We start from the raw sequence: 26447 nt of genomic DNA, 5'->3' as shown, positions 1-26447 counted from the left end.
AGTATAATAATAAGTGAACAAGCAAATAAAAAATAATAAAATAAATCCAAGAATATCAAAGGAATAGAAGTTACAGTGCAATATAAGCAGTTCATAAGTTGTTTTGTTTACTGAAAGGCAGCAGCGAATAGAAAAGTCTTCGGTCTTGATTTAAAGCAGCTGAGAGTTGCAGCAGACCTGCAGATTTCTGGAAGTTTGTTCCACATATGTGGTGCATAAAAATGGATTTATGGAGGGTGGCTGGAGTCTCCCTTAGAGAGAGGGTGAGATCAGCCATCCGTGAGGCACTCGGAGTAGAGCCGCTGCTCCTTTGCGTTGAAAGGAGCCAGTTGAGGTGGTTCGGGCATCTAGTAAGGATGAACCCTGGGCGCCTCCCTAGGGAGCTGTTCCAGGCATGTCCAGGCGGGAGGAGGCCTCGGGGAAGACCCAGGACCAGGTGGAGAGATAAGATCTCAACACTGGCCTGGGAACGCCTCGGGATCCCCCAGTTAGAGCTGGTTAATGTGGCCCCGGGAAAGGGAAGTTTGGGGTCCCCTGCAAGAGCTGCTGCCCCCTCGACCCGACCCCGGATAAATGGTTAAAGATGAGATGAGATGAGATGGAGACTTCTTCCACCACTGCAAATTTGAGTCTGAGGGCACAAGAGGGCGCCAAAAGCCCGATCACACAGAATCGAATCACTAATAGAAGCACACAAATCATCACAATTGTGCCTAGAATAAAGCTGTTCTCGATGCCTTAAAAATGTATTAATAAGCAACAAAAATCTGCGCCTACGAGGTCAGTGTGTATTTTTTATTAGATGGCAAGAGAGCAAAATCACACAAAGACGATAATGACTGAGCGGTGTGAGGTCTGGAGCTCCTCTCAAATCTATTAGAGAATGAGACCTTATTGAAGCATAAGCTCCAAAGTGATGCAAGGTTAGGATGGTATGGTCCGCTAAATGGGTGTCTGAAATCATTGGGAAACATATAATTACAGGTAAGAAGCATATATGAATGTTTTGACCCCCTGAATGATTATATCGACTTCTTTTGGGGGAGTGGGTTTCTTCCTTATTTTTTGAGGGGGACAAATCTACCTCTTCTAAATATGGGGGGGGGGGGGGGGGGGGGCTGAGACATATCCCCTGCATCCCCCTGATATATAAGCCTGTGGCTGGATCGAATGTAATAAAACCCCTGAAGAAAACTGACATGTGTCATTCACAAACAGGCCTGTTGGATTTATGCACTCTATTAACTCTTCAAGATGATTAACACACTCTAAAAAAGCCAGGCGGTTTTAACATTTAATCACTAGACTGGAAATGTATTGCAGATATCCGTAATTCATTTCTTCCTGGTCAAAAACATAATTTCAGATATCCACCATGACGAAGTACAAATGACGTCACTTTTGCCATTCATGTGTATTGGGCTTTCACTTCTAAATTTCCATAAAAATTACATTTTGGATAGAATGAACATTCTGCATATCTGTAATCAGTGGTGGTCATGTTTATTTACCCCCCCCAAACACACACACAGACACACATTATACATCATGCTTTCAACAAACCGCTAGGACATAAAAAGAGTCTGTGACCTTGAAAAACCTGTCAATTTAGGACATTTCTTTAGTAGATAATGGTCTTGCTGTTCCTTCAGTCATTATGCTTTTCTTTTTACGTGCTCTACTGTTGCATTTCCTTTCTGACACTTTACCGCTGTAAAACGGCATTATTTACAGTCAGGCGTCCACAGGCAGATCCGTGTTGATGGAGTTCAATAAATGTTCTTTTTTTTTTAAATTTGAGACTCATAACATTTGTTATTATCACTGTGTAATTTTTATGATGTAAATTGAGGGGGCAAAAATAGTATCGGCTCCAAATATCGGCAGTCCGCAAAAAAATCGGTATTGGCATCGGCCCTAAAAAATCTATATCAGTCGACCCCTATTCTAGAAATCTAAAATGTAATTGTAGATATTTAGAATTAAAAGCCCAATACACATGAATGTCAAAAGTGGCGTCATTTGTACAAGTAAGAATGATGTTGTGGATATCTGAAAGGACAATTGTAGATAGGAAGAATGTCATTATGGATATCTGAAATTAGTAAGAATTCAGTTTTGACTGTGAGAAATTATGTTATGGATATCTAAAATATAATTACAGATATGAGTTTGGTTATATTAAATATTAAAACCGTTTGCCATAAGCTGTTTCTACCGGGAGCATCCCTGGCAGTAAAAAAAAGCCATGTTGAAGATCATCAAGTCAAATGATCCCAGCTAGGCCGCATTCATTGTTCTCTCAACCTAACTATACAACAGAATGCTCTCATCCCGCCCAGAAGCGGCCCCCCTTTTACATATGACGGACAGCTCGAACAGCCAATGAAATAGCCGCATGTTGCCGGCTCCGACCAATCAGCGGTTGGATAGCGTTACGTAGAGGGGCACGCATTCTTACGCTTTCTCTGTGCGAGAAATGTTTAGTTCCTGCTCTTCCCCTCGGCCGTTTCCTGTAATCGTACAGTGTTGTGAGACGGAGAAAGCCATGTGTGTCGATGCAAAGGTAAATTTAGCACCCCGAAATTATCACCGCGAGAGTTATGATATGATATATGATGGTTATTTTCATGTATTTGTGCCAGAAAAACAGACGCGGACCAAGCGAAACAGTGTTGCGGCCTAACCCGGGTCTGGTTATTGTGGCACGTTGCTTTGGTTTGGTCCGGTTTGTTGATGAGGTTGAAGGAGTCCGGTGGACTGAATATGGTTGGTAGTAAATGACGTGAGGAGAAGCGAGGAAAAGACCCCAGACATATGATATATTACGTGTAAAAGCCTGGATGTGTTTTAGGTGTTACGCAGGCTTTTGTAACAGGCACCAATGTTGGAGTCGCGGGCACGAGCTAATAATGCTAACAGACGGTGTTGTGAGAAAGACTGCAATAGAGGAAAAGCATCCACACCTCTCCAGCATCAGTACCCTTCCTCCTCTGACTTCACTACCAACTGCTTTCATTCACAGTGTGTTTCCTGTGGTAGAGTAGCTTTCTTTATTACTATTAAAACCACCTCAATGGGCTTTCAAAGAGGTGCTTTAGTGGACAAGGTGGCCATGAGTTGGATGTTATTTTCAAAAACGACATCTTTGTTAAATTCAGCTCACTTTTATTTAAAGTACAAAGTCATAACAAACGTTACAGTGATATAGAGTTATATATATATATATATATGTGTGTGTGTGTGTGTGTGTGTATAGTTAAGGTCTAAACCACACTGACTTTAACTATTATTTATTTATGATTTACAGAGACCCAACAATTCCTCCATGAGCAGTAGCAAGCTGCAATATCTATAATAATATTAATTCTACTATTATTAATAATATTTTATTAGGAATCACACTTAAAGGCATCAAATAAAAACAGAAACAAAATTTGGAGGACCAGAAGTTGCAGGATTTCCTTTTGCTTCTTCTTCTTCTATTTTTGTTTAGTTTTGTACATAATTAATAAAATGGCCTAAATTGCTTTTAAAAATATCCTAATATAACATTGAAAGTGGACATGAGTGCAGTTCAATTTTATTTATGGTGCCAAATCACAACACAAGTTTTAGATGGATAAAGTCTAGACCACACTTATTTATGATTTTTGAATATTATTTTATTTTACCAGGAAAGTCCCATTGAGATTAAAAACCTCTTTTTCGAGAGAGTCCTGGCCAAGAGGCAGCAAAAGTTACAAAGTTACAACATACAGGCAATAAATAAGGCTATAAAACACAATTACAAGTAAAGGAGGTCCTCTCAGCCTGGATGTAAACGCATTCAAAGATGTCAGTTCTGTTCATTTCCACTCTTTTTGCAGCATGTTCCAGGTAGAAGGAGCAGAGTAGATAAAAGCCCTTTTTCCCAGTTTACAGATTTACAGAGACTTAACGATTCCTCCATGAGCAGCAGCAAGCTGCAATATGTATAATAATAATAATAATGTATAATTATTGTATTAGGAATTAAACTTAAAGGCATCAAAGAAACATGGAAACTAAATTTGGAGGCCCAGAGGTTGCAGGATTGCCTTTTGCTTCTTGTTATTTTTGTTCAAGTTTGTATATAACTATCAAAAATACCTAAATATGCTTTTAAAACGTCCACATATCACGTTGAAAGTGGACATGGACAAGGTGGCCATGAGTTCAGTTCAATTTTATCTAAAGTGCCAAATCAAGACAAAGGTTATCTCAAGAATCTTTACATATAGAAAATTCAGTTTAACAATTCCTACATGAGCAGCAACAGGTTCCAATATCTATCATAATAATTACATTTTCTATAATAATATACATCATTCTTGTATTAGGAATCAAACTTAAAAGCATAAAGAAACCATAGAAACTAAATTAGGAGCGTAAAAGGAAACAACAACCAGAGGTTGCGGGATTGTCTTTTGCTTCTAGTTATTTTTGTGTAGCATTGCTTATTATTATTATTATCATTATTATTAAAACAACCTAAACCTGCTTTAAAAAACCTCCTAACATCACGTTGAAAGTGGACAATGCGACTATGAGTTAGGTGTTATTTTCAAAAACAACATATTTTTAATTTCCTTTTGTAGTTTAGCGCTGTATATTACTATTAAAATTTCCTAAATGTGCTTTTAAAAACCTCAAGACTGAGATAACCTATATTACTTAAGATAGTCCTTTATTGTCTCACGAGTGAGAAATTTACATTGTTGCAGCAACAAAGTGGATCTATTAAAATAATAAATTATAAAATATGACAACAATATATTCACATAACAGCAAAAAACTATTTACTTTTATCGTTTTTCTATTCTACTAGAGACTGTTTTTTTGCACTTTATATCCTTCAGCCACATTGTATATTCTTTATTAATCTTTCAGTCACAGCTCGTAAGAAGATAAATGTTCAGTGTGTTCCTATGAAAGCTTTAGTAAACGGTGCATTATTTGCTGTATTAGAATCAAACTCAAAGTTATCAAATAAACATAGAAAAAACAAATTGGAGCTGAAAAGGAAACAAGAACCATAAGTTGCAGGATTGTCTTTTTGCCACAGAAGCCAAGTTTCTATCTGCTTCTTGTTATTTTATATACTTACACACACAGTTGTTGTATGCAGGCTTCGGCTTTATAATAGTCAAAATAGCATTAGTTTAAATACTCTCAAAGTCGTTCATTTGGGCTTCATTGACATCAGTGTTTCTCCTCTTTCTCCAGCTGTTTACTTAAAAGTTGAGAGGACCTGGACTGCAACGATTTAGCTTCCATCTCGGAGTCTTTTTAACGCTGTGCCCGTCTCCCTGTGTGGAGTGGGCAAGATGGCAGACCCCATCATGGACCTCTTTGAGGACACACCCCTGTTTAACCTGGATGCCCTACCGGACGATTCCTTCTCTCAGGGCTCCTCAGACCCAGTGGAGGAAGCCCTTAAACTGGCGTTGGGCCAAGTGGACCCACCAACCGAGTCTGAGCTTACGGTGGCCGCAGGTCTTGGTGTTTCTGTAGCAGCTCCCGTCATCCCAGACCCTGCCCCCCTTCAAGTCCTCACACAGCAGCCAGTGCCAGTGGCGACTGCTCAGACTGTTTCCATAGCTGCAGCTCCCACTGTAACCTCAGTCCTTGCTCCCGCCACGGTTGATGTACCTCAGATCCAGACCCAGACTACCATACCCATTGTCAGCAACGCCAGCGTGGTCACCAGTAGCACTGTCCTGCTGAGCTCACCCCTGACTGTTTCCAGCTCCCCAATCACCACCACCACCGCCACCACGCAGCAGCTCACACAGATAACCCACCAGCTCACTCCACAGCAGTTGGCTGCCATCACACAGCAGGCCGGTGGTAAAATTGTCATTCTCAAAGGTCCCCAGGGTCAAGCCCAGGTGCTGCAGACTGTATCAGGAGCCACAAGCCAGACCACTGGAAAGGTCATCCGTGTGTTGTCTGGCACTCATCTTAAACCTGGCATGTCCATACTGCAGGGGGGGACAGTCTTGAATCAGGCTAGCCCGGGACAAGCGCAAGTAAAGATGGGTGCTGCAGGGGTGCAGAGACTGCTGCAGTCTCCCAACGGGCCAGTAAAACAGATGCTGCTGACCTCCATGCCCCAGCAGACGCAAGGCCAGACGGTCCAGGTGCAGATGGCTCAAGGCCAGACTCAAGTCCAAGTTCAGCCCCAGACTCAAGCAACTCAGATCCAAGTCCAGACCCAAGGCCAGGTACAGCTCCAGCCTGCCATGCAGGGCCAAACGCAGGTATGCACCACATCTTCTGCTTCAGCAGGCAGACCACAAGGTGTCACCCTACACAGCAGCAGGTGACACAGGTGGTTTTCTTGTTTCTCATTCTGTGTATCTGATTCTAGGGTGGCGAAGCAAAGCGAATCACCCTGGTTCTCCAGCAGCCCTCCCAGGCACAAGCGGGTCAAGCTCAGCAGCAGGTCACACAAGTGCAGCAGGTTCAGACAGCCCAAGGGGGCCAGCAGCAGCAGGTCCCAGCTAGACTAGTGCTAGGGCAGCTCCCTGGAGGCAAACTGGTGCTCCAGGGAAGCCAGCTAGCAGCCTTGACCCAGGCTCGGGCTGCAGGCCAGGCTGGAGGGCAGCCCAAAGTCCTCACCATTCAACTGCAGGTGCAGCAGCAGCCCAACCAACAAGGAGGAATTAAGGTTCGATCAAAGTGTTTCAGAGTCTGAATGTATCTGTTTGTTTGATCAGATTAGTGTTTTGCTACACTGCATGTCATTTCTTTTAGCTCTGGTTTGTGACAAATTACTCTGATTACTCTTGTTATAGTGTGAGGTCTTGATGCAAACTGCTGGTTATTTTTTGTTGATGCCACTGAAAGAGGGTGTTTAATTTTACTGACAATAATGGAAGCAGAAGTTATTCACGGAACACTTAATATTGACTAATAATTGTCAAGTTCTGAGCCATTCCCCAATAATTTTTTTCCAATGAAATCTGACCCCCTGTGACATGTTGCTGCCCAGCAAAATCCCCAAGCTTCCACAACAAACATGTCTCTGTGTGATCAATATTTTAGTTTGCTCATATTTGGATTTGTAGTAGTTGTTTCTGGTTGTTTCAGACATTCTCTCACTGGCTTTGCTAACTAGTATCCATTAGCAGTTAATGTTAACGCCGGCTTATTTTTTTAGTTATATCATGACATTCATAGTTTTGACGGTATCAGTGCACCATAGCCAGTGAAAATCGGATACAAGTTATAGGAAAATGTGGATATAAAGACACCAGAAAAAGATTTCTTTCTTACATAAGACTGAATGGTTTTAGGTTTAAGAATCACCAATATGGCTCTTTAAATCAAGCTGAAACTCAAATTGAAAGTTGGGTCTCAGAAGGTATAATAAAGTTGCTAATTTATCATTTGAGATATTCATCGTGAATATGCTTCTGTTTGGTTTATATCAGTTTTATACTGATGTGTGTATTTGCAACCACCTTAAAGAAAACACAACAGCCTTTTATGTTTATGTTAAATATGTTTGTTTGCCCTCTAATCCAGAGCTGGATAAGAAAAGATCAACATCAGTTTCATCTCTGTGTATTCAGAGCAGACAGTGGATCAGCGCGTGTTTAGCCTAGCTTAGCAGAAAGTCTGGAAGTGGAAGGAAACAGTTAGCCAAGCTCTGTCGAAGGTGTCACAACTTGAAAACCGTCCCAGCCTAATAACACTCTCTGGTCTGATATGTGCAAAGATGAAATTGATATTGCTGTAGTCTTACTGTTGATAAGACGCCAAATAATGTTTGACAGTTCTCAGATCATATACTGTAACGGCTTTACTGTGTTACATCCACCTGACCAGCATTGTTAAGAGTTTGTATCTATTTCTTGGGTTATTTTCAAAGGGGACTGTGACCTGACATCTATCTTCTATCACTCTCACAGTACCAGCTGGTCTCAGGAGCTGGCGGTACTGGTAGCCCACAGGTTTTGCAGATCTCACAGGGACAAGGAGGCCAGAGAGTTGCTGTGCCACTTAAAATGCTTCTGCAGCCACAGGTATTTACATGTGCAGACATTTCCTTATTATATATAGATACTATTGTAAGGAGGGGGCCTCTGGGGTTTATGTGTGGCAGTAGGTTTTCTCCTCTCTCAAACATTCTTCCCCACACAGACAAGCTCAACATCCTCGGCTGGCACAGTCTCTGTGGTGAAGGTCATCAACACGTCGGCTGCGGGCCCTTCCACTACAACCACCACTCCGTCCCAGGCCATCCGCATCACCAAGGCCCCTGGTGAGCCTGCTTCTGTGCGGCGGGTGGAGATCCTCTGCAAGCAGGAGAAAGCCAACCGTATTGTGGCTGAAGCTATAGCCCGGGCCAAAGCACGCGGTGAGAAGAATCTGCCCAGAGTCCTGAACCAGGATGAGCTTCCAGCCACACAGACCTCCCCCGAAACGGGGGGCACTGTAACTGTGGTGTCTGCTAAGAAAAAGACGAGTGGAGGTGGAAGCAAGAAGAAAAGTCCTGTAGCTGGAGGAACGACTCCTAAAACAACAGGAGGGGCTGACAAAAAGGGCAAAGTGAAGACACCAGGAGGAACAACTGTGGCTGGAGGCACAGTCCTACCTGGGGCAGGGAACAAGAGCAAAAGCAAAACTAAGACAAAGTAAGTATGTGAGGGAGGGAATTTCTGTATGTTTGGAAATGTAGCCTTGTTGAAAATAATATGAATTATTGACCGTGACTTAATTCTGTTTCTGTGTGTCTTCCTTGCGCCTTCCCACAGCACTATTACTCTAGTGGGAGCAAAGAAAAGAAAGAGAAACGCGTCCTCAGACCACTCCGATGGAGAGCTGAGCCCTGCCTCACCTACTGCGCTGGATGATGACTTGATTACGGTACAAATAAAACACATGGATGTTCACATAAATAACATCAGTGCACTTTTGGAAATTTGTTTAATGGTCAGGAAGGTCTGCTTCATAATCAAATTTCATTTCAATTACGAATTTTGCTTCATACAATTCAGAAAACAAGATGATCGAGACAAAACAGTTGTGTCAGATTCTGTTTCATAATAATGCTTTCGTTTTGTCTTGTTATAAATCCAACTCACCACTTGCCTTTACAGCGGTGCGCTTTCGCCCGTTTTTGCTGAGTTACTGACTGGAATATGTTGAAAATATATTTAGGAGCTTTCACTTTGTTTGTGAGCAAAATATATTGAAGCCAAAATACACAAACAGATGTTTGAATGTGGTTTCAAGTGTTGTGACTTTATTCATTTAACGTTGCTTAACAAAGACAAACCAGCATGTTTTTCCTTCTGTGTGCGTGTCGGCCTTCCGGCTGCCGATAAAACTCCTAGCATTAACTTCCATTTATTTTCTAACTAAGTCAACAACTAAAAAAAAATCACTGAACAAGAATTCTTCGTCTGCACACCTGTAATCCTGCCATCCACTCACAGGCATCACCGGTCGAAGACGGACATGCAGTGCATCCACATTAACTGCTAAAAAACATTTAATAAAGATACATTATGGCACTCAGAATGTAATGCTCTGCAGTCTTTGTGCCCAAACTCTTGCATAATAAATGCATATTACAAAAAATATATTATCTATTTGATTTCTTTATCTTCTTTTAAAACATTTTCTCCAAAGTCAGTGAGTGATTGTGTCAAATAATTGTGATCTCAATAGAAATTAAAAAAAAATAATGCCAAAATCGAGCAGCTCTACGGTCTGACGAGCCTTCATTTAGAGGCTAAAGCAGGGGTGCCCAATCCTGCTCCTGGAGAGCTTCTGTCCTGCATGTTTTAGGTTTCTCCTTGCTCCAACAAACCCGACTCTAATGATTATCAAACCTGTGACAAGCTTCAGCTGCTTGGGTGTGTTGGGGCAGAGAGAAACCTAGTACGTGCAGGGAAGTAGCTCTCCAGGAGCAGGATTGGGCACCCCTGGGCTGAAGCATGCGTCTTCTGCTTTTTCTCTGAATTGTAATGAAAGTAGGTACTGCACACTGAGTTGGAACGTTAAAATAATATCTGTCCTGATGTCCGTTGTGTGTGTGTGTGTGTGTGTCCTTGTGGATTTCTATCTTCTTCTTGACCTTTTGAAAACACCCTCAATTTACACCTGTATCTTTGGGCCAGAAGAGGCGCTCCAATCGCGTGGTGAAGAGGAAGAAGTACACGGAGGACTTGGATATCAAGATAACGGATGATGAGGACGAGCAGGAAGACGTAGACGTTACTACGACCGCAGCAGCTGTGGCCTCCATCAGTGGCGGGACAGCGGCGCAGCTTAAACAAGCAATGGAGCTGGAGGTTGACGGGCAACCCAGCATGCAGTTCTTTGTGGTGAGTATTGTAACAAGGTTATTTCTTCTCCCGGGAGATTGAAAAGATCGTCACAAAGAAATGGGCCCTGATTGAAACAGAGTGGATTTGAATACTAAGAGGATTAAAGGTCAACTGCCTTTAATATGATTTACTGTTTTATTTCTTCAGGAAAACCCGAGTGAGGAAGATGCTGCCATTGTAGACAAAATTCTCTCTTTGAGGTTAACCAAGAAGGAAGTATGTTTATTTATTAATGTGTATTTCATTCCAAAGCAATTCTTTAATTTAGTGTAAATATGAGAATCACAACTACCACGTCTTTCTTGACTTCAAGGTGTCTCAGGGCCAGTACACCACTGTTGAGGAATTCTTTGTTAAATACAAGAACTAGTAAGTGTTTGATATCTAAGTAAATGACTCTGGCCTTGGCACTTGACAGTTTTCTTTTTATTGAGCAGATGAATGAGTAGAGTAAAGCTTGACTCTCCTCTCCTCAGTTCATACTTACACTGTGAGTGGGCCAGTTTGGCTCAGCTGGAGAAAGATAAGAGGATCCATCAGAAGATCAAGAGGTTCAAGACGAAGCATGCGCAGATGAGGCTCCTCTTCCAGGAGGTAAGAGGGGAGCACCCGCTGGAGTCTTTTATTTCAGGATGTAGCTTTGTTGCCTCTGACCCTGTGGTTGTGTTCAGGAGGAGGAGCCTTTTAACCCAGACTACGTAGAGGTGGACAGGATCCTTGACGTTTCCCACAGTGTCGACAAGGACAATGGCGAGGTGAGAGACGAGGCCTTGTAAAGAACTCAGAACTATAACCCTTCTTTTATGAAGTATTGGGATTGTAAAAGTTAAATATTTGCTTTCATGGTTGTTTCCCTCCAGCCTGTTGTCTACTACTTGGTGAAGTGGTGCTCCCTGCCTTATGAAGACGCCACATGGGAACTAAAGGAGGACGTGGACGAGGGCAAGGTCGAAGAATTCAGCAAAATCCAAGACCGACAACCTCGCCTGAAAAGAGCGGTAAGCAGTCACGTGGAAGAAAGCCAGGAGCAGTTTTTATTTTTTTTATTTCTCCTCCCTTTTAATGGAACTTTTTTCCCTCCATCTCCTCTTCTCTCCTCAGCCACGGCCGTCTGCCAGTTCATGGAAGAAGTTGGAGGAGACCAGAGAATACAAGAACGGCAACACACTCCGAGAGTACCAGCTTGAAGGAGTCAACTGGTTGCTCTTCAACTGGTACAACAGGTATTGATCACACACAGGCGCACACTACAGTCATTTTTTTTAATAATTATTTTTTGGGCTTTTCATGACTTGATTTGATAGGGCAACTTGAAGAGGGACAGAAACAGGAGAGAGAGATAGGGGCCAACATGCAGCAAAGGGCCACAGGTGGGAATTGAACCCTGGGCCGCTGCATTAAGGACTTTTAGCTTATATATGTATATGGGGCGCCTGCTATGACCACTGAGGCACAGGTGCAAGTGCATTTTGAAGCCACATTTAAAGTGGATTAGTTTTAGTGGGTAAGGCGCTGTAATTAAAGTCGTAGCAGTCACAACTTTAGAATTAAAAAGGTAGTAGAGCGTGACATGAAGCTATATCCTGCACCATTTGAAGACTTCACTTGTGACTCTGTTTCTTGTCCCTCAGGCAGAACTGTATCCTGGCAGATGAGATGGGTCTGGGGAAGACCATCCAGTCTATCGCGCTTTTGTCAGAGGAGTACGATGCTGGCATTCAAGGCCCTTTCCTTGTCATCGCTCCCCTCTCCACCATCACCAACTGGGAGAGGGAGTTCAACACGTGGACCGACATGAATGCCATCGTCTACCACGGCAGCCTGGCCAGCCGACAGATGATCCAGCAATATGAGATGTACTGCAAGGATGACAAGGTGGAGTTATTGATTATGATTGTTTGTGATTTCCTTTACTGATGTTACGTGCGTCTAATGAAAATTGCCGTTGTGTGTACAGGAGCATTTGATTCCGGGTGCGTACAAGTTTGACGCCCTCATCACAACTTTTGAGATGATTTTATCTGACTGCCCGGAGCTGAGGGAGATCTCCTGGCGTTGTGTGATCATCGATGAAGCCCATCGCCTCAAGAATCGCAACTGCAAGCTGTTGGACAGCTTGAAGATGCTGGATCTGGTGAGTGGACCACCGGCAAATGCAGATTTTGCAGTGCGCCCATTTTACTCGCATTTGCGACTAAAACTAGATATAGAGAAGCACGTTTGGATATCCTCACATTGGGTGTGTTCGCACAGTGGTTTCAATGAATTTGCAACAGTTTTGCTTTAATTTGTAGTCATTTTAATTCACTTGAACAATATAAAAAGAAAAACTTTAAGGGCTTGACACAACTTTTATCCCCAAGAAGCAAATGTGATTCTTAATTTGAAAAATTAAGGAATCATTTTGGGGTGCAATGCAAATTAATTAATTAATATGTTTTTTTCTTGATAAAGGGATCAGAGAAGACATGTGATTGTAAAACGTACCCTAGTTTTTATTTTTATTATTATTTTTGGTTGTTCCCTCTCTTAATCTCTCAGTGGAATATTTGGTAGTATCTCTCCCTTCTTCCTTCAGTCTCTCCTCCCTCTATCCTTCTCTACCTAACTTCTACTGGTGTCCTGTGGTTTCTCCCAGGAACATAAGGTGTTGTTGACCGGCACTCCTCTCCAGAACACTGTGGAGGAACTCTTCAGCCTGCTTCATTTCCTGGAGCCTGCTCAGTTCCCCTCTGAGACTGAATTCCTCAGAGACTTTGGAGACCTCAAAACAGAGGAACAGGTGTGAAATATACACACATGTTGGCAAACTCATATTCACACATAATGTTCTTTGTCTTGTGCACGTTTATTGGTATTTTATAGCTGTCACTGAACAAATGTTGTGTTTTTTGGTCCACAGGTTCAGAAGCTACAGGCCATCTTGAAACCCATGATGTTGCGAAGGCTCAAAGAAGATGTTGAGAAGAACTTGGCACCCAAACAGGAAACTATCATTGAGGTATGTGTAAATAGTTTTTTTTAGGAGACATCTGAACGACATAAATAAGGCAACGGTTTGATTCTTGGACTGCGGTTTCTCAGGTTGAGTTGACGGATGTCCAGAAGAAGTACTACCGGGCCATCCTCGAGAGGAACTTCAGTTTCCTCAGTTTGGGGGCAACCAGCAACAGCAACGTCCCCAACCTGCTCAACACTATGATGGAGCTGCGCAAGTGCTGCAACCACCCCTACCTCATTAATGGTATAGCATCACAATATCAACTAAATACTGTTCTTGGCATCTTGTTGTCTGCATGTGGATTAAGAATTTTTTTATTTTTATTTCAAAGAATACAGAAAGTGTCATACATAAAAGAATAATAATAACACACAACTAGAAAGCCTAGAGATACATGAATCTTTTCTTTTCTTTTTCTGATTTTTGATAGAGTGGGAAGAAGTATACATGTACAGATGGGATGTAACGGATTCCTCTGTCATACATTTATTTAATTTTATGTTTTTAGTGGTGTCTTTATCATTGTTTTTTTTAACTCAACCAAAATCTTTTTCTCTTTTTTTTTAATATTATATAGTCAAATGCGTATCCCACAAAATATAGTTTTTCTCATGATTTCTCAGATACACATTATATATTGTAATTTATTGCATATTTATTTTATTTAATCAAAACATATAATATTGAGATATGTTAGTATCCAAAATATAAGTAAAATATATAAATGACAAGCAATAACAATTAATAAACAAGAGTGCAAAAAACAAACAGAATGAATAACAATCAAAACAAATGAACAAATAATGATGATTAAACCCCTTCATCCCTGTACCCTGTGAGAATTATTTTCTTATAATTGTTTTTGAATTTTTTTGGTTTTACGCAACTTTTACAGTTTTGAAATGAAATAATCCCCTTTAACCCTTAACCCTTTAAGTCCCTTCTCTTTAAATGTTCTTTGTCTTGTGCATGTATATATGTTTGTTATATTCAGGCTTGGAAATATCCCTTTACTAACTGACCAGAATTGTGGAGTAATGTTCATATGATATTTTGAAGGGCAACTCTGAGTAGTATTTGCAACATTTTATATGTGGTAATGTGGTATTTGGTGGCATTTTGCAGAATGAGCACATATGTGTGGAATAATTCTTTAAAGCTGCCGACACATGATGAGCAGTCTGAGCTGCATTTGCTGCAGGTTTGGTAAAGAGTCTATAGGTCACTGCCCAATTTGTGCTGTGAACACAAGAACAGTGAATCAAAACACAACTAGCACTCATTCTTAATGGAAACATGTTATCTTTGAGTAACAGATATGCATTATACAATACTTTAAATCTGCACAGTAGGTCAATGCCATTCCCCAAAAATTGAGAGCATGATAAAATTGTTTTTCTTTTTTTGTCCAGGCGCGGAGGAGAAGATCATAACAGAGTTGCGTGGGGTGTATGACCCCATGGCCCCTGACTTCCATTTGCAGGCCCTGATTAGGTCGGCCGGCAAGCTGGTGCTACTGGACAAGCTGCTTCCTCGCCTCAAGGCTGGTGGCCACAAAGTGCTCATCTTCTCCCAGATGGTGCGCTGCTTGGACATTCTGGAGGACTACCTCATCAACAAAAGGTAAAATGGCCAAGGTGTTTTTAAATGCAGCTGATGCTTTTTTAAACGTATTAAATATTGACATTGTTCGGAATTATGAGGGCTTTTGTAAAGCGTTAATCGAAAGTATGTTATTAATACTTTAACACTATTTTTTACAGATACCTTTATGAGCGAATTGATGGCAGAGTGCGTGGGAACTTGCGACAGGCTGCCATCGATCGCTTCAGCAAGCCTGACTCAGACCGTTTTGTCTTCCTGCTGTGTACCCGTGCTGGCGGCCTGGGTATTAACCTCACTGCTGCTGACACCTGTGTTATATTTGACTCTGACTGGAACCCTCAAAATGACCTGCAGGTACAAGATTGAACTGTTTTGTCTGGTGATAAATAGTTCAATGAGGCTGCAAACACTGCAAACTGTCTTTACATTCATTTGTTGAGTCTTTTATGTGTATGCTTTTACATTTTATGCTCAAAACTTGCAACCATTCTCATATTTTTATGTCAGCAGCTACATCTGATTCCCCTTTTGACACTTATTGTATTCTTATATCAGGCCCAAGCACGTTGTCATCGTATTGGCCAGTCCAAGGCGGTCAAGGTCTACCGTCTGATCACTAGGAACTCTTATGAAAGGGAGATGCTGGATAAAGCGAGTCTGAAGCTCGGCCTGGACCGTGCCGTCCTGCAGAGCATGAGTGGCAACAAAGAAAGCAATGTCAACGGGGTAAGAAACCCGAACTCAAACTGCCAGGTCATTTTTGGGTTGGTCAGCTGTATTACATCTTGTTTATTTTTGAAAAATGTGTTTTCTTAATCCAGTTTGTGCCGCTTGTGTAAATGGCTTTCTGCCGCACTTTTAGCAAATCCAGCAGTTCTCCAAGAAGGAGATTGAGGACCTGCTGAGGAAGGGAGCCTACGCTGCCATCATGGATGAGAATGATGAAGGAAGTCGCTTCTGTGAGGAGGACATCGACCAGATCCTTCAGCGTAGAGCCACCACCATCACCATCGAGAGCGAGGGCAAGGGCTCAACGTTCTCCAAGGCCAGCTTCGTGGCCTCTGAGAACCGCAATGACATTGCCCTCGATGACCCCGAGTTCTGGCAGAAGTGGGCCAAGAGAGCCGACATAGACATGGACTCCATGAACCGAAAGGTACGTGCAGGGTGTTTTTTTTAATCAAAGTTTTACAGTGGTTATTGTCACAGCATGTGAAATACTGTCGATTTTGCGTTTTGAGTATAACGTAGTTGTATTCTCATATATAGGCTTAAATATTAAATGCTTAAATATTGCTCAGAGTAGGGCTCTTCAACACTTTTGTCAGAATAAGATTAACTTAAATTAAATGGTCAGTTCAAATTTTCTTTAGAGAAAAATTGTTTGTTTAGATCAACCGACAAAAAGTCATCCGTGGCAGCTCTAGCTCAGAGTAATATTACGGACTAAAAGTTCTTCTTCTACCACAGAACACCCTTGTGATCGACACTCCCAGAGTCCGCAAGCAGACCCGCCAGTTCTCCACTTTACGCGGTGAAGGTGGAGACCTGTCTGATTTGGAAAGCGACGATGAGTACCCACCTGCCAATTCCAGACAGTCGCGTGCCTCGCGGCGCTCCGATCGCCACAGTGGAGGTGGTTACGGCCGCACTGACTGTTTCCGGGTGGAGAAACACCTGCTTGTCTATGGGTACATTGACGTTGATTATTTTCTCATTGTATACTCTTTACTCCTGTTCCTCGTTCTCACACCATTACCCGTTATCTTGTCCAGTTGGGGTCGATGGAGGGACATCTTATCCCATGCCAGATGTAAGCGTCGCCTGAGTGAACGTGACGTGGAGACGATCTGCCGTGTCATCCTGGTCTTTTGTCTGCTTCACTACCGTGGGGATGAGAACATCAAGAGTTTCATCTGGGAGCTCATCACGCCGCCAGAGAACGGGCGTGAACCCCAAACATTACTCAACCACTCTGGTAGGAGCTGCACATGGAGACACTTGCACAATGTTTTAAATGGGATGGCAACTTTCTAAAAAGCTTAAAAAGTGGATACATTCATTTGTTTGGAGGAGGAAACACATTCCTACTTAACCCAGCCTTTCTCATACAGTCAAATGCTGGTTACCTTACCTTCACTGATGAAATGATTGAGATTAACTGTATCTTTTCTCTGCCTAGGCCTGTCAATCCCTGTTCCAAGGGGCAGGAAGGGTAAGAGGGTAAAGGCCCAGAGCACATTTGATGTTCAGAAGGTGGAGTGGATCCGCAAGTACAACCCTGACACCCTGCTCCTGGACGACAGCTACCGCAAACACCTCAAGCACCAGTGCAACAAGTCAGTGAAGCCCACTGAGCTGTGTATTACATTTTTATATCACAATTTTAGTGACCAAAATATCTGAAAACCTTTGGGACACTGTTGCTAACTTTAGTGGATTCTGGACAGTATTTACCAAGTGTGATAATCAAAGATGGTCTTAATAATATTAAAACTTTTTACGAATAATACTTACCATCTGGAATATTTACTTACTGTTTAAGCCCTGTGTGTATACGTGAAAGCATTGTCACGCCTATTCAAACACAAAAACCTCTCTTTTACTTCAGGGTGTTGCTGAGGGTGCGAATGCTCTACTACCTGAAACAGGAGGTGATTGGTGAACATGCAGACGCTGTCCTGAAAGGGGCTGATAGCAGGTATCTAGAACTAACCTTTTGTAGATTAAGCCATATGAAGACACGCACACATACCTCAACACACTATGCCATGCATTCATTCATCCTTTTTTTCCAGGGATGTTGATATATGGATGCCTGAGATGGAGCAGCAGGAGGTTCCTGCAAGATGGTGGGATACTGAGGCGGACCGCTCGCTGCTCGCTGGTGTATATAAACATGGTAGGTTTTCTCTCTCTAAGCTCAAAACATTTATGAGAATAGAGTGAGGATTTATTATGGTTTAAATACAAAATGGTTTCTCGCTCAGTGGTGGTCATGTTCACTGTTAGTGTAACAGTGTAATTTTGTCACGCTGCTGCAGTGGCCTCCGATCTGGAGCGTGTCATTACTCAATGTGTTGAGCAGTTCGGCTTTTTTGTTGACTCCCTCTCTGTTACCAGGTTATGAGATGTACACCACCATGCGGGCTGATCCCTGCCTCTGCTTCCTGGAGAGAGCAGGTCGGCCTGATGACAAGGCCATTGATGCCGAGCAGCACACTGGTGATCCCGAGCTGGGAGACGAGTGAGTGATTCTCGCTAACAGGGCCAGTTAAAACTTATTTGGTTATATAGTTAACTGGATATTGTAATGTAGATATTTTCACATTTATGTCAATTTCAAAGTACTTCTGTCATTCCAAGTTGACTAAAAATTGTTAAAGTCTTAACATGAACTACGTGAAACCTATAGGAAAGGGGTGCTAACTTTGCTGGACATGTCTCGCCCTTTTTCTGCTTCACCGTGTTTAATTGTTTGTGTTGTTTAGGGCTGATTTTGATAAGTACTCGGAGGACCCTGAGTTCAAGCCTGCGTCAAGACACGCCAAAGATCCTTTCGACGAGGTACGAACATGAGCTGTCACATTAAAGCCGTTCTGCACTAGGCGATTTGAAAAGACTGTTGAAAAGTTTAATAATTTCCTATTTAACCTCCAGCCGGACTCCATGAACGTGGACGATGAGATTTCTGTGGAAGACAAATTGGGCCCGGTGATCACAGAAAGCTTTTCCAGCCAGAGTGGTGCGTGCGACTGGCCCTCCAGCTCGTCGCTTACAGCGCGGTTGCGTAGGCTGATCACAGCTTACCAACGCAGCTACAGGCAGGAGCAGCTGAAGATCGAAGCAGAGGCTAAGGGCGACCGCAGGCGCAGGCGTTGTGAACAGGCCAGCAAGCTGAAGGAGATTGCACGGCAGGAGCGCCAGCAGAGGTACATTAATATTGTTTACCCTTCTATTGTATCTAGCGGCTTAGGACGTTTTGCAGTTATTGTCTCAATTCCAGGCTTATGAAAGTAAAAGCGTGCAGCAAGATAAAAAAAATACCTAACAAAAATGGAGTTTATGAGCAGTTATGACACTGTCAGACTCCTCGGCTCTGATTGGTTGTTGGTAAGCACAGTGGAATCAAGCAGATGCCATTAGGTTATTAAAATGAGCTCCGGTATCTCCGGACACCATTTCACCTTTCTGTCTTCCTCCCAGGTGGACACGCAGGGAAGAATGCGACTTCTATCGCGTGGTATCGACTTTCGGTGTGGAAAAGATAAAAACGGAGCCAGGTCTTCCTGAGGGAGATCCTGATTTCGACTGGAACCGCTTCCGGACCTTTGCTCGTCTGGACAAAAAAACTGACGAGAGCCTCAGCCGATACTTCCGCTCTTTCGTTGCCATGTGCCGGAGAGTTTGCCATCTGCGACCAGGCCGTGGCGAAGGTAACTACCGCTACACATAGGCTCGACTTAGCGTCTTGAGCAGCAGTTTCAGTATTGGATGCTTACTTTTTGAGGTGGCTCACAATGTGTAATGTACTCTAAACTCTTCCATTGGCTTAAACTACATTTGCACAGGCCTTTTTCTTTTCTTTTTATAAATCCAGCTTTTTATACTCTTAATATGTTAATTTCAAAGCCCCTGAACACCCACACAGGTGTTTTCAGTTAAATAGTTGATTAGACCTCAGGACTGTGTCTGTGTCTTTACTGTGAATGACTGACATCTTCCAGAGTCTGCTGTTAGCTTTGTTTCACCTGTTAAGGCGGGACAAAGTACAACTTTATCATTCTTAGTGGTAGACGGACATTTATGACCTCATAAATCCACAAAATTCTCATCAAAGCCCAGCCCACCTTCAACCTAAGCAAAGGTCTAATCAGAGTAACTGAACTGAACTTTTTTGACAGTTTGATAAAACTAGAGTCAAGTCATAGTAAATATCTCCTCTCTTACCCTGTTCAGATTCATCAGAGATTTCCCAGACTGTGGCCCCTATCACCGAGGAGCGTGCTTCCCGTACCCTTTACCGTATAAGCCTCCTGCGTCGCCTCCGTGAGAGAGTCTTGCCCAACCCGCTGCTGGAGGAGCGTCTACCTCTGGCTCCGACCAGCTCCGAGCTGCCCACCTGGTGGATTATTCCAGAACATGATCGCCAGCTGATGCTGGGTGCCGCACTGCACGGTGTCAGCCGCACTGAGCTCTCCATCTTCTCAGACCCACAGTTCACCTTCACTCAGGCTAGGGATGAGCTCATCCAGAACCAGCAGGCCCCACCACCTCCACCTCAGGCGCCGCCCATCATGCCCCTCAGCCAGCCGAAGACAGAGGCGTTCTTGTCTGGTTTGAAGGAGGAGGTAGTTGAAGAAGACGGCCGGTTGCTTGGAGGTGAAATCAGCGCTGCCCTGCAGAGCACGCCCTTGAGTCACCATGACGGCAAGGCTCAAGGGCAGGGCTGGAGCCTCAAGAGGAGCAGGGAAAGAGTCAGAAAATCAGGAGGGAGGAAGGGAGAGGGTGGTTCGGATTCTGACTCTGACTCTGATTCAGGCTCATCGTCATCCGGGCGATCAGGCAGCAGTGACGAGAGTGGAGAGAGTGAGGAAGAGGGGGAAAGAGGTAAGGTTGGTAGTTGAAGAGAAAAATGTCAAAAGCTGAAAGAACAAACACAACAAATGTAAGTATTTTGTGTCCTTCTTAGCAGGCATGAAGCTGTGTGACGGGGATGAAGACAATAGTTTACTCTCTATGACTCAGTCTCAGGATGGCATTCCTCCTCCCGATCCTCTCAGAGTGGACTGGCCCAAGGTAATTAATGTTCAGTTTACAAAATGTGTGTCTAGATTTAATCACAAAGCACTGTTGTGAGTAGGGATGTCAGGATTTACTAGTTTTGCCGTAGCTGAAGCTGCGTAACATCAGAGTTTCATAACCGTAAGAATTGTAGAAGCTTTGATATCTACGTTGTCCTGATAACTGCATAGTTGCCATGTCACAAGTGTGTATTTTGTTTTGAGGGGGAGAGAGTTGTTGTGCCACTCAAATGAAGTGTTGAGAAGAAGAGCTGTAAAAATGTCAGAGGGGTTTAACCTTATATCTGCCAAAAAAGTGCCTTAAATTGGCAGCATCATGTTCTGGACATCTACAAAATGACCAGGAGGTTGATGTCGAAGATATCCAATTTGTAAAGCATGTCGTCTAAAAGTGACCGCAAATGTAACGCCTGGAGAAATGAACTGTGTTGCTATTTACGTCCTGACTCTTGCGGGAATAGTAGTGCTGAAGCGTCTAGTTTCAATATAAAGTAGGCTGACCTGTTTTATGTGCGGGACAAAAGAATACTTGTTTGTCTTTTTTCTTCTATTAATGCCCTCCCCTTAATATTCGCGAAAACTATGAAGTTGTGATGTTTCTTATGACAATAATCATGATATTAAAGTCTCATATCGTGACTTCTTTAGCTATGAGTGACTGATAACATGAGGCTCCTGCTTCGTTTTCTCAGGACCGTGTGTTGATCAACCGTCTGGACAGTTTATGTACGCTGACACTGACCGGTCAGTGGCCCTCAGGGCGGCGCTACATGCCCGAGGCTCAGCTCAACCCGAGCTCAGAGCTGACGACAGACGAGATGGCCTACACAAGAGTGATCCGTAAACCCAGCGGCACGCCTGGTGTCCCTGGGGAAGATGGAGAGGATGGAGAGTTCACTGTCAAGCTCCTTAAGGTGAGAAAATGGTAGAGGATGAAATAATGTTGGAAATAAAGTGGAATTCTCTTGTTTATCACTCTGAATCTCAAGTTTTTGATATAGTCATCACCTTCTGTTTTTTCCACTTAAGTTTTTCACTCTACCTTCCATAATTATCTTTTCTTATAAAGAAATGTTTGAAAAATAAAACAGAGGAGCTCAAAATCAGCTGTGTCTAATTTGCTGTATTGCATATATACTGTTAACAAAGCAACACAACGAAGTTCAATAATGTATTTTGATCCTCTTGAAAACCCAAAATAAAGAAGGTAAAAGGATTGTTTGTTCACATTACCAAAAGAATGCAACGACTGGACAATACGGTTGCCTTTCTTTGTGAATAAAATAATTTCACCTGTGTGAATGTGAGGGTTTCGGTCAGCGTTTAATGTCAAAAACAGACACTACAAGGTGCGGCTGAGATGTGTAGTTGAAGGATAATCGGAGGTCTCTGTGTTTGCCACCCTGTCAGGAGGAGGGGCTGAAGCTGACCTTCTCTAAGCAGGCGCTGATGCCCAACGGGTTGGGGGGAGAGAGCAGTGGCCGCAAGAGGCGCAAGGACCAAGAGGTATGTTTTATAGATCTCATTTTCAATTATGTTCCACTTGTTTTGTCCAGGGCACCCTTTCCGTTACGTATAGATGTGTGTGTGTATAGGTGTAGGGATAGTCATGATCTCAATATTGACCCAAATATTTGTTATTATGCTCTTTTCCATAACTGAGCAGTCCTAGTATATCTAGATGTGCTACTTAATAGAGCAGGAAGAGTTGAATGCAAAAACCAAAGTGCTTTGGATTTCGTTTTGATACATTTTTGTTGGTCTCCCTTTTAGTTATCAGACCTGGAGGGACTGAATGATCCTCTGGAGCGTACTCCTCGACGCAGGGACCCTCCCACATGGTTGAAGGAGAACCCAGATTATGAGGTGGAGGGAGACATGCTGGAGGTATATTTCAGAATTAATTGTCTGTTTTTATGCCGTACAGCGCTGCTTTGCAATTAAACCTAAATCCATGTTGTAAATGTAAAATGGCTGATCATCAAAATGACGTGATCCTTGGCAAAGGAGTGTCAGTTAAACTTTAGATAATTTGCTGGAATCCAACGATTGTACAAAATGATCGCGATCAGCTCAAATACTCGTGATCAGGCCATTTACATACGAGTACAGTTTGAGCCCGTTTCTGACCCGAGTTGTGAGCCCCACAACTCATTTTGGAACGGGACCGAATTTCAGCTTCGACCATGGCCCGACCAACTGCTCCTGACCGGCTGTCAGTCGCTCGGATGAATTTCTGACACGTCAGAAACTTTGGTCGGTCGTCGTCAGGCTCTTGCACCACAAGCTACAACTCGATTCCCCACGGTCAGTGACTTTTATCTCACTGCGCAAAGTGGCAAACAGGGTGTCTTAAAGTGCCATGGCAACATGATGCCATGACACGCCAGAGACTGACAAAAAAAGGCCCGGGTGAGACTTACGAGACTCTGAAGGTGGCGCAGCACTGGGTTTTGATCGCCTGCGATCAGCTGATCAGTGAAACAGTGGCGTGTTCTTCCTCAAGAGAAATACAGAATAGTTGTAGTTTGACTTGAGGTGGCACAACATCAACTTATGTACAAGTAACATGAAAGAATACACGCCACCTTTTAAAAATTCTTGGTGCTGTAAAAGTGTTTGTGGACAGACAGACGGTCACTTCGCTTGCAGTACGGTGTGTGTGTGTGTGTATGCGTTTGTGTGTAAATGGGAGAGAAAGGATGCATGCAGCAAAAGACCACAGGTCAGAATCCAACCTGGCCGCAAGTCCGTGCAAAGATGCGTGTGCACAGATCATTTTCTGCGTTGGGTTCTACTACACCACTGGATAAAAGTGTCACTACTTCGCCATGTTGTTGTGGCATCTACTACCACACCTCACATCCCAATGAGAACTACATTTACTGACCAGCTTCTCTCAGGGGTTTGAGTGGACGTTTTTTTGGCCCTGCTCTTCCACAGGGCGTTTAAACGGGCGCTTAAACGGGCACTCAAGTGACTCACATGCAAATTAGATGTGTTTTGGTGAGATAGACCTGCCTCATTCTTGGTATTAGACCACAGTGAAAACGCACCTAATGCATCAAGTTACACAGTAATGTATCATGTTGTCAGAGGTGATGATCACTGTGAACTGCTGGTTTAATGTAACACACCTCCACTAGCAAATATCTATTAATATCTTCAATAGCCAGAGCGATCAGCAGGGGGCAAACGGGCCGTTTTTATATTCTATTTTGCACGTACAGTGCGAGCACTCCGGTCATGGCTTGACAATCGGGCCGTGCGGTGTGAGCACATAAATCGTCAGCTTTGCTTTCACATCAGATGATTCACTCCAAAGTCCTACAGTGCATGCCCGGCTTTAGGTATATTCATGACATGGTACATTCATTTATTGCCCTGATCTCTGGCTGATACGGAAACCAAATGTCTTGAATGTGTCTCAGCTTTATGACATAATCTGTTTTGTTTCTTCAGCTTCTTGTGAACAGGAGCAAGAGGAAGAGGAGGAGGAGGGCAGATAAAGCCCTCACAGGCAGTGAGAAGGTCAAAGTCATTAATATGAGGACAGGGAAGAAGGTGAGACACAAAACAATTGGCATCATACACTTCATGTGTTGTGGGTGCGAGCGTGAGTGTGTGTGTGTGTGTGTGTGTGTAAGGGGAGTTCTCTTGTTGCTAAGAGACAAATGTTTCTCCTCCTGTAGGTCGGAGCTGCTTTCTGTCCGATGCTACAAGACCTGAGGGAATATCTGGAGGAGAATCCTGATAACGCCGTCGCACCCGACTGGTCTCAAACTGTTCGGACCTCTGTACGTTCTCAAGATGTTGAATTATTACAAGACTTTGCTGTTCAGTATTGTGTAGAAATGTGCAACCTATTCTCATCAAAAATGTGATGTCTTACGAAATATGACAATATATATTTAATTAAAATGATATAAATATGTATTCGTTTCACAGGGCTTCCTGCCCGAGACCTTCTTCCACCGACTGCTGACGGAGCACTCAGAGATCCCCAAGAAAAGTCGACGCCGCCATCACCACCACCACCATCACCACCACCATCACCACACTCCAGAGCCCGTCCCCGAAGACCCCAACTTGGATGGAGTCGAAGAGGAGACTCTGGTCTCAGACGGAGCCTACATGATGGATGACGAGGACCTGGAGACCTCCCATCACTTCCTCACCAGTCCGGACTTTGACGTTAAAATGGAGGGCGGTGACAGCCTTTCCCAAGGTGACTATGACAGCTCGGATCAGGAGGCGCTATTGGACGATGTCATCATAGCACAGAAGGACTCTGACTCCTCATCAAGCTCAGAGGATTGACTGAACCCCTCTCCCCCAACACATCTGACTTAGTCCCCTTCTCAACAGTGGATCATGTTATTCCTCATTTATTTTTAACATATTATGTATCAAATTATGGATGAATGTGTATTTTCGTTGCTACTTTTATGCATTTATTTTATAAAGGTTTTTTTTTTTTCCATGGAAGGAGCAAGTTTGCACCCATCCGCTTTCTTTTTCATCATCTGTGTTTCTCTCCTCGGTCCTCCTCTCTGACCTCAGACAAAATGGCAAAAAAAGCTGAGCTTTCTTACTTCACAACTCGTCACTCTCCTCCTCTTCCTCCCGGCCTATTTTTTTTTCCCATGACATTCCCAGCCATGACCAAAAGGGGACCCTTGCTGTACAGATACCCTTTTTCTTATCAAATAACCTCAATGCTGGTCCTCTAGCGCCACATGAAACTGGACATGTGTACTGAGCAGAGCCTGGATCCAGATCCCACAACCTCGTTCGGTCACATCTCCCATGTCCAGACGAGACTGTGAACTAAAAAAAAGATCCAGTGCGTGGATGTACTGTTATTGTTTTCACTCTATGGGAGGGGCGGGGGTTGAGAGGGAGGGAAAGTATTAGTTACTGAAGCAGTGCTAGGAGGATGGGTGTATTGTACAATGTAGAGCTGGTCAATAGTGTACTATTGTGCAAAGATGACGGCAATGAGTTACTATTCTTGTTTTATGATCTGAGTGTATCTGTGAAATTAATAACAGCAATCTACAGTGAAAGCTCGTTTGTGTGTATTATTGTGACTCACCAAGCATAAGCAATAAGAAGTGTTTAATAATTGTGCCCTATTTACATCTAAAATGATTCCCATACATTATGAACGACAAGATGGTTTATTTACCTCAACTACAAAAGCTAACAGGCCTTTATTTGATACATGCTTGTATTAGAGGCAGGCATTTATTTCTATTTTTCTGTGTTTGGTAGGTATAAATATGAGGCTCCTGTTACAGTTTCTGCATTACACTGTTAATACAAACAACACTTCCTGTATCTCTAAAATCAAAAATCACATCAGAGCAGAACAACAAGCTATTGAAGAAACAAACTGCTGAATTTGTTAAATTAAAGTGAAAGAAATATACATTTTGCTCAGTTGGCACGCATATAATTGTGAGAGCCACCAGGAGTTTATTCCCCTGTGGTCTTTATTTGTTTATGCCGACCTCACCCCCGTCCATTATTAGAGACCCGGCCTTTATCTGGAGGAAATGCGGTATACAACATTCTTGAGACTTCCCCTAATAAATACTTCAAGGTTGAATAGGGAGAATGAGCAGAACACCGCCATCTAGTGTCTCAAGATCGTCGTCGCAACAA

The 26447-nt window shown here is 43.1% G+C and overlaps 1 protein-coding gene across 3 annotated transcripts; it reads left to right on the top strand.

Annotated features, from left to right (window-relative positions):
• Positions 1–2505: 2505 nt before the first annotated feature.
• Positions 2506–25663, top strand: chd8 (chromodomain helicase DNA binding protein 8). 3 transcript variants are annotated; one of them, XM_083928393.1, is made up of 39 exons: positions 2506–2566; positions 5248–6284; positions 6395–6694; positions 7941–8054; positions 8173–8666; positions 8787–8898; positions 10161–10364; positions 10515–10583; positions 10681–10736; positions 10844–10961; positions 11039–11122; positions 11228–11365; positions 11469–11590; positions 11999–12242; positions 12325–12501; positions 13006–13149; positions 13270–13368; positions 13452–13611; positions 14781–14991; positions 15132–15327; positions 15529–15699; positions 15836–16129; positions 16444–16664; positions 16749–16951; positions 17156–17312; positions 17585–17674; positions 17772–17875; positions 18097–18220; positions 18465–18540; positions 18634–18905; positions 19180–19409; positions 19933–20583; positions 20666–20772; positions 21470–21691; positions 22188–22283; positions 22551–22664; positions 24240–24341; positions 24470–24574; positions 24726–25663. In XM_083928393.1, the coding sequence occupies exons 2-39, from the start codon at positions 5349–5351 to the stop codon at positions 25095–25097; spliced, it is 7689 nt and encodes a 2562-aa protein (XP_083784519.1). In that variant the 5' UTR covers positions 2506–2566; positions 5248–5348; the 3' UTR covers positions 25098–25663. The 3 variants fall into 3 exon arrangements, with proteins under 3 accessions (XP_083784519.1, XP_083784520.1, XP_083784518.1); XM_083928394.1 differs by having other exon boundaries at positions 10158–10364; positions 22221–22283; XM_083928392.1 differs by having other exon boundaries at positions 10158–10364.
• The last annotated feature ends 784 nt before the right edge of the window (positions 25664–26447 follow it).

This window comes from Echiichthys vipera (assembly GCF_963691815.1).
Source record: "Echiichthys vipera genome assembly, chromosome: 15".
In the NCBI taxonomy this organism is placed as follows: Eukaryota; Metazoa; Chordata; class Actinopteri; order Perciformes; family Trachinidae; genus Echiichthys; species Echiichthys vipera.
Note: the sequence above shows the minus strand (reverse complement) of the source record. Positions and strands in the feature narration are given on the sequence as shown.

What these genes read in the sequence shown, in the direction of transcription:
- chd8 (XM_083928392.1), top strand. Translation starts at nt 5,349, where the DNA reads ATGGCAGACCCCATCATGGACCTCTTTGAGGACACACCCCTGTTTAAC. An exon ending in AAAAGCAAAACTAAGACAAA is followed by an intron (nt 8,667 to 8,786) that starts GTAAGTATGTGA and finishes GCCTTCCCACAG; the next exon opens with CACTATTACTCTAGTGGGAG. An exon ending in GACTACCTCATCAACAAAAG is followed by an intron (nt 14,992 to 15,131) that starts GTAAAATGGCCA and finishes TATTTTTTACAG; the next exon opens with ATACCTTTATGAGCGAATTG.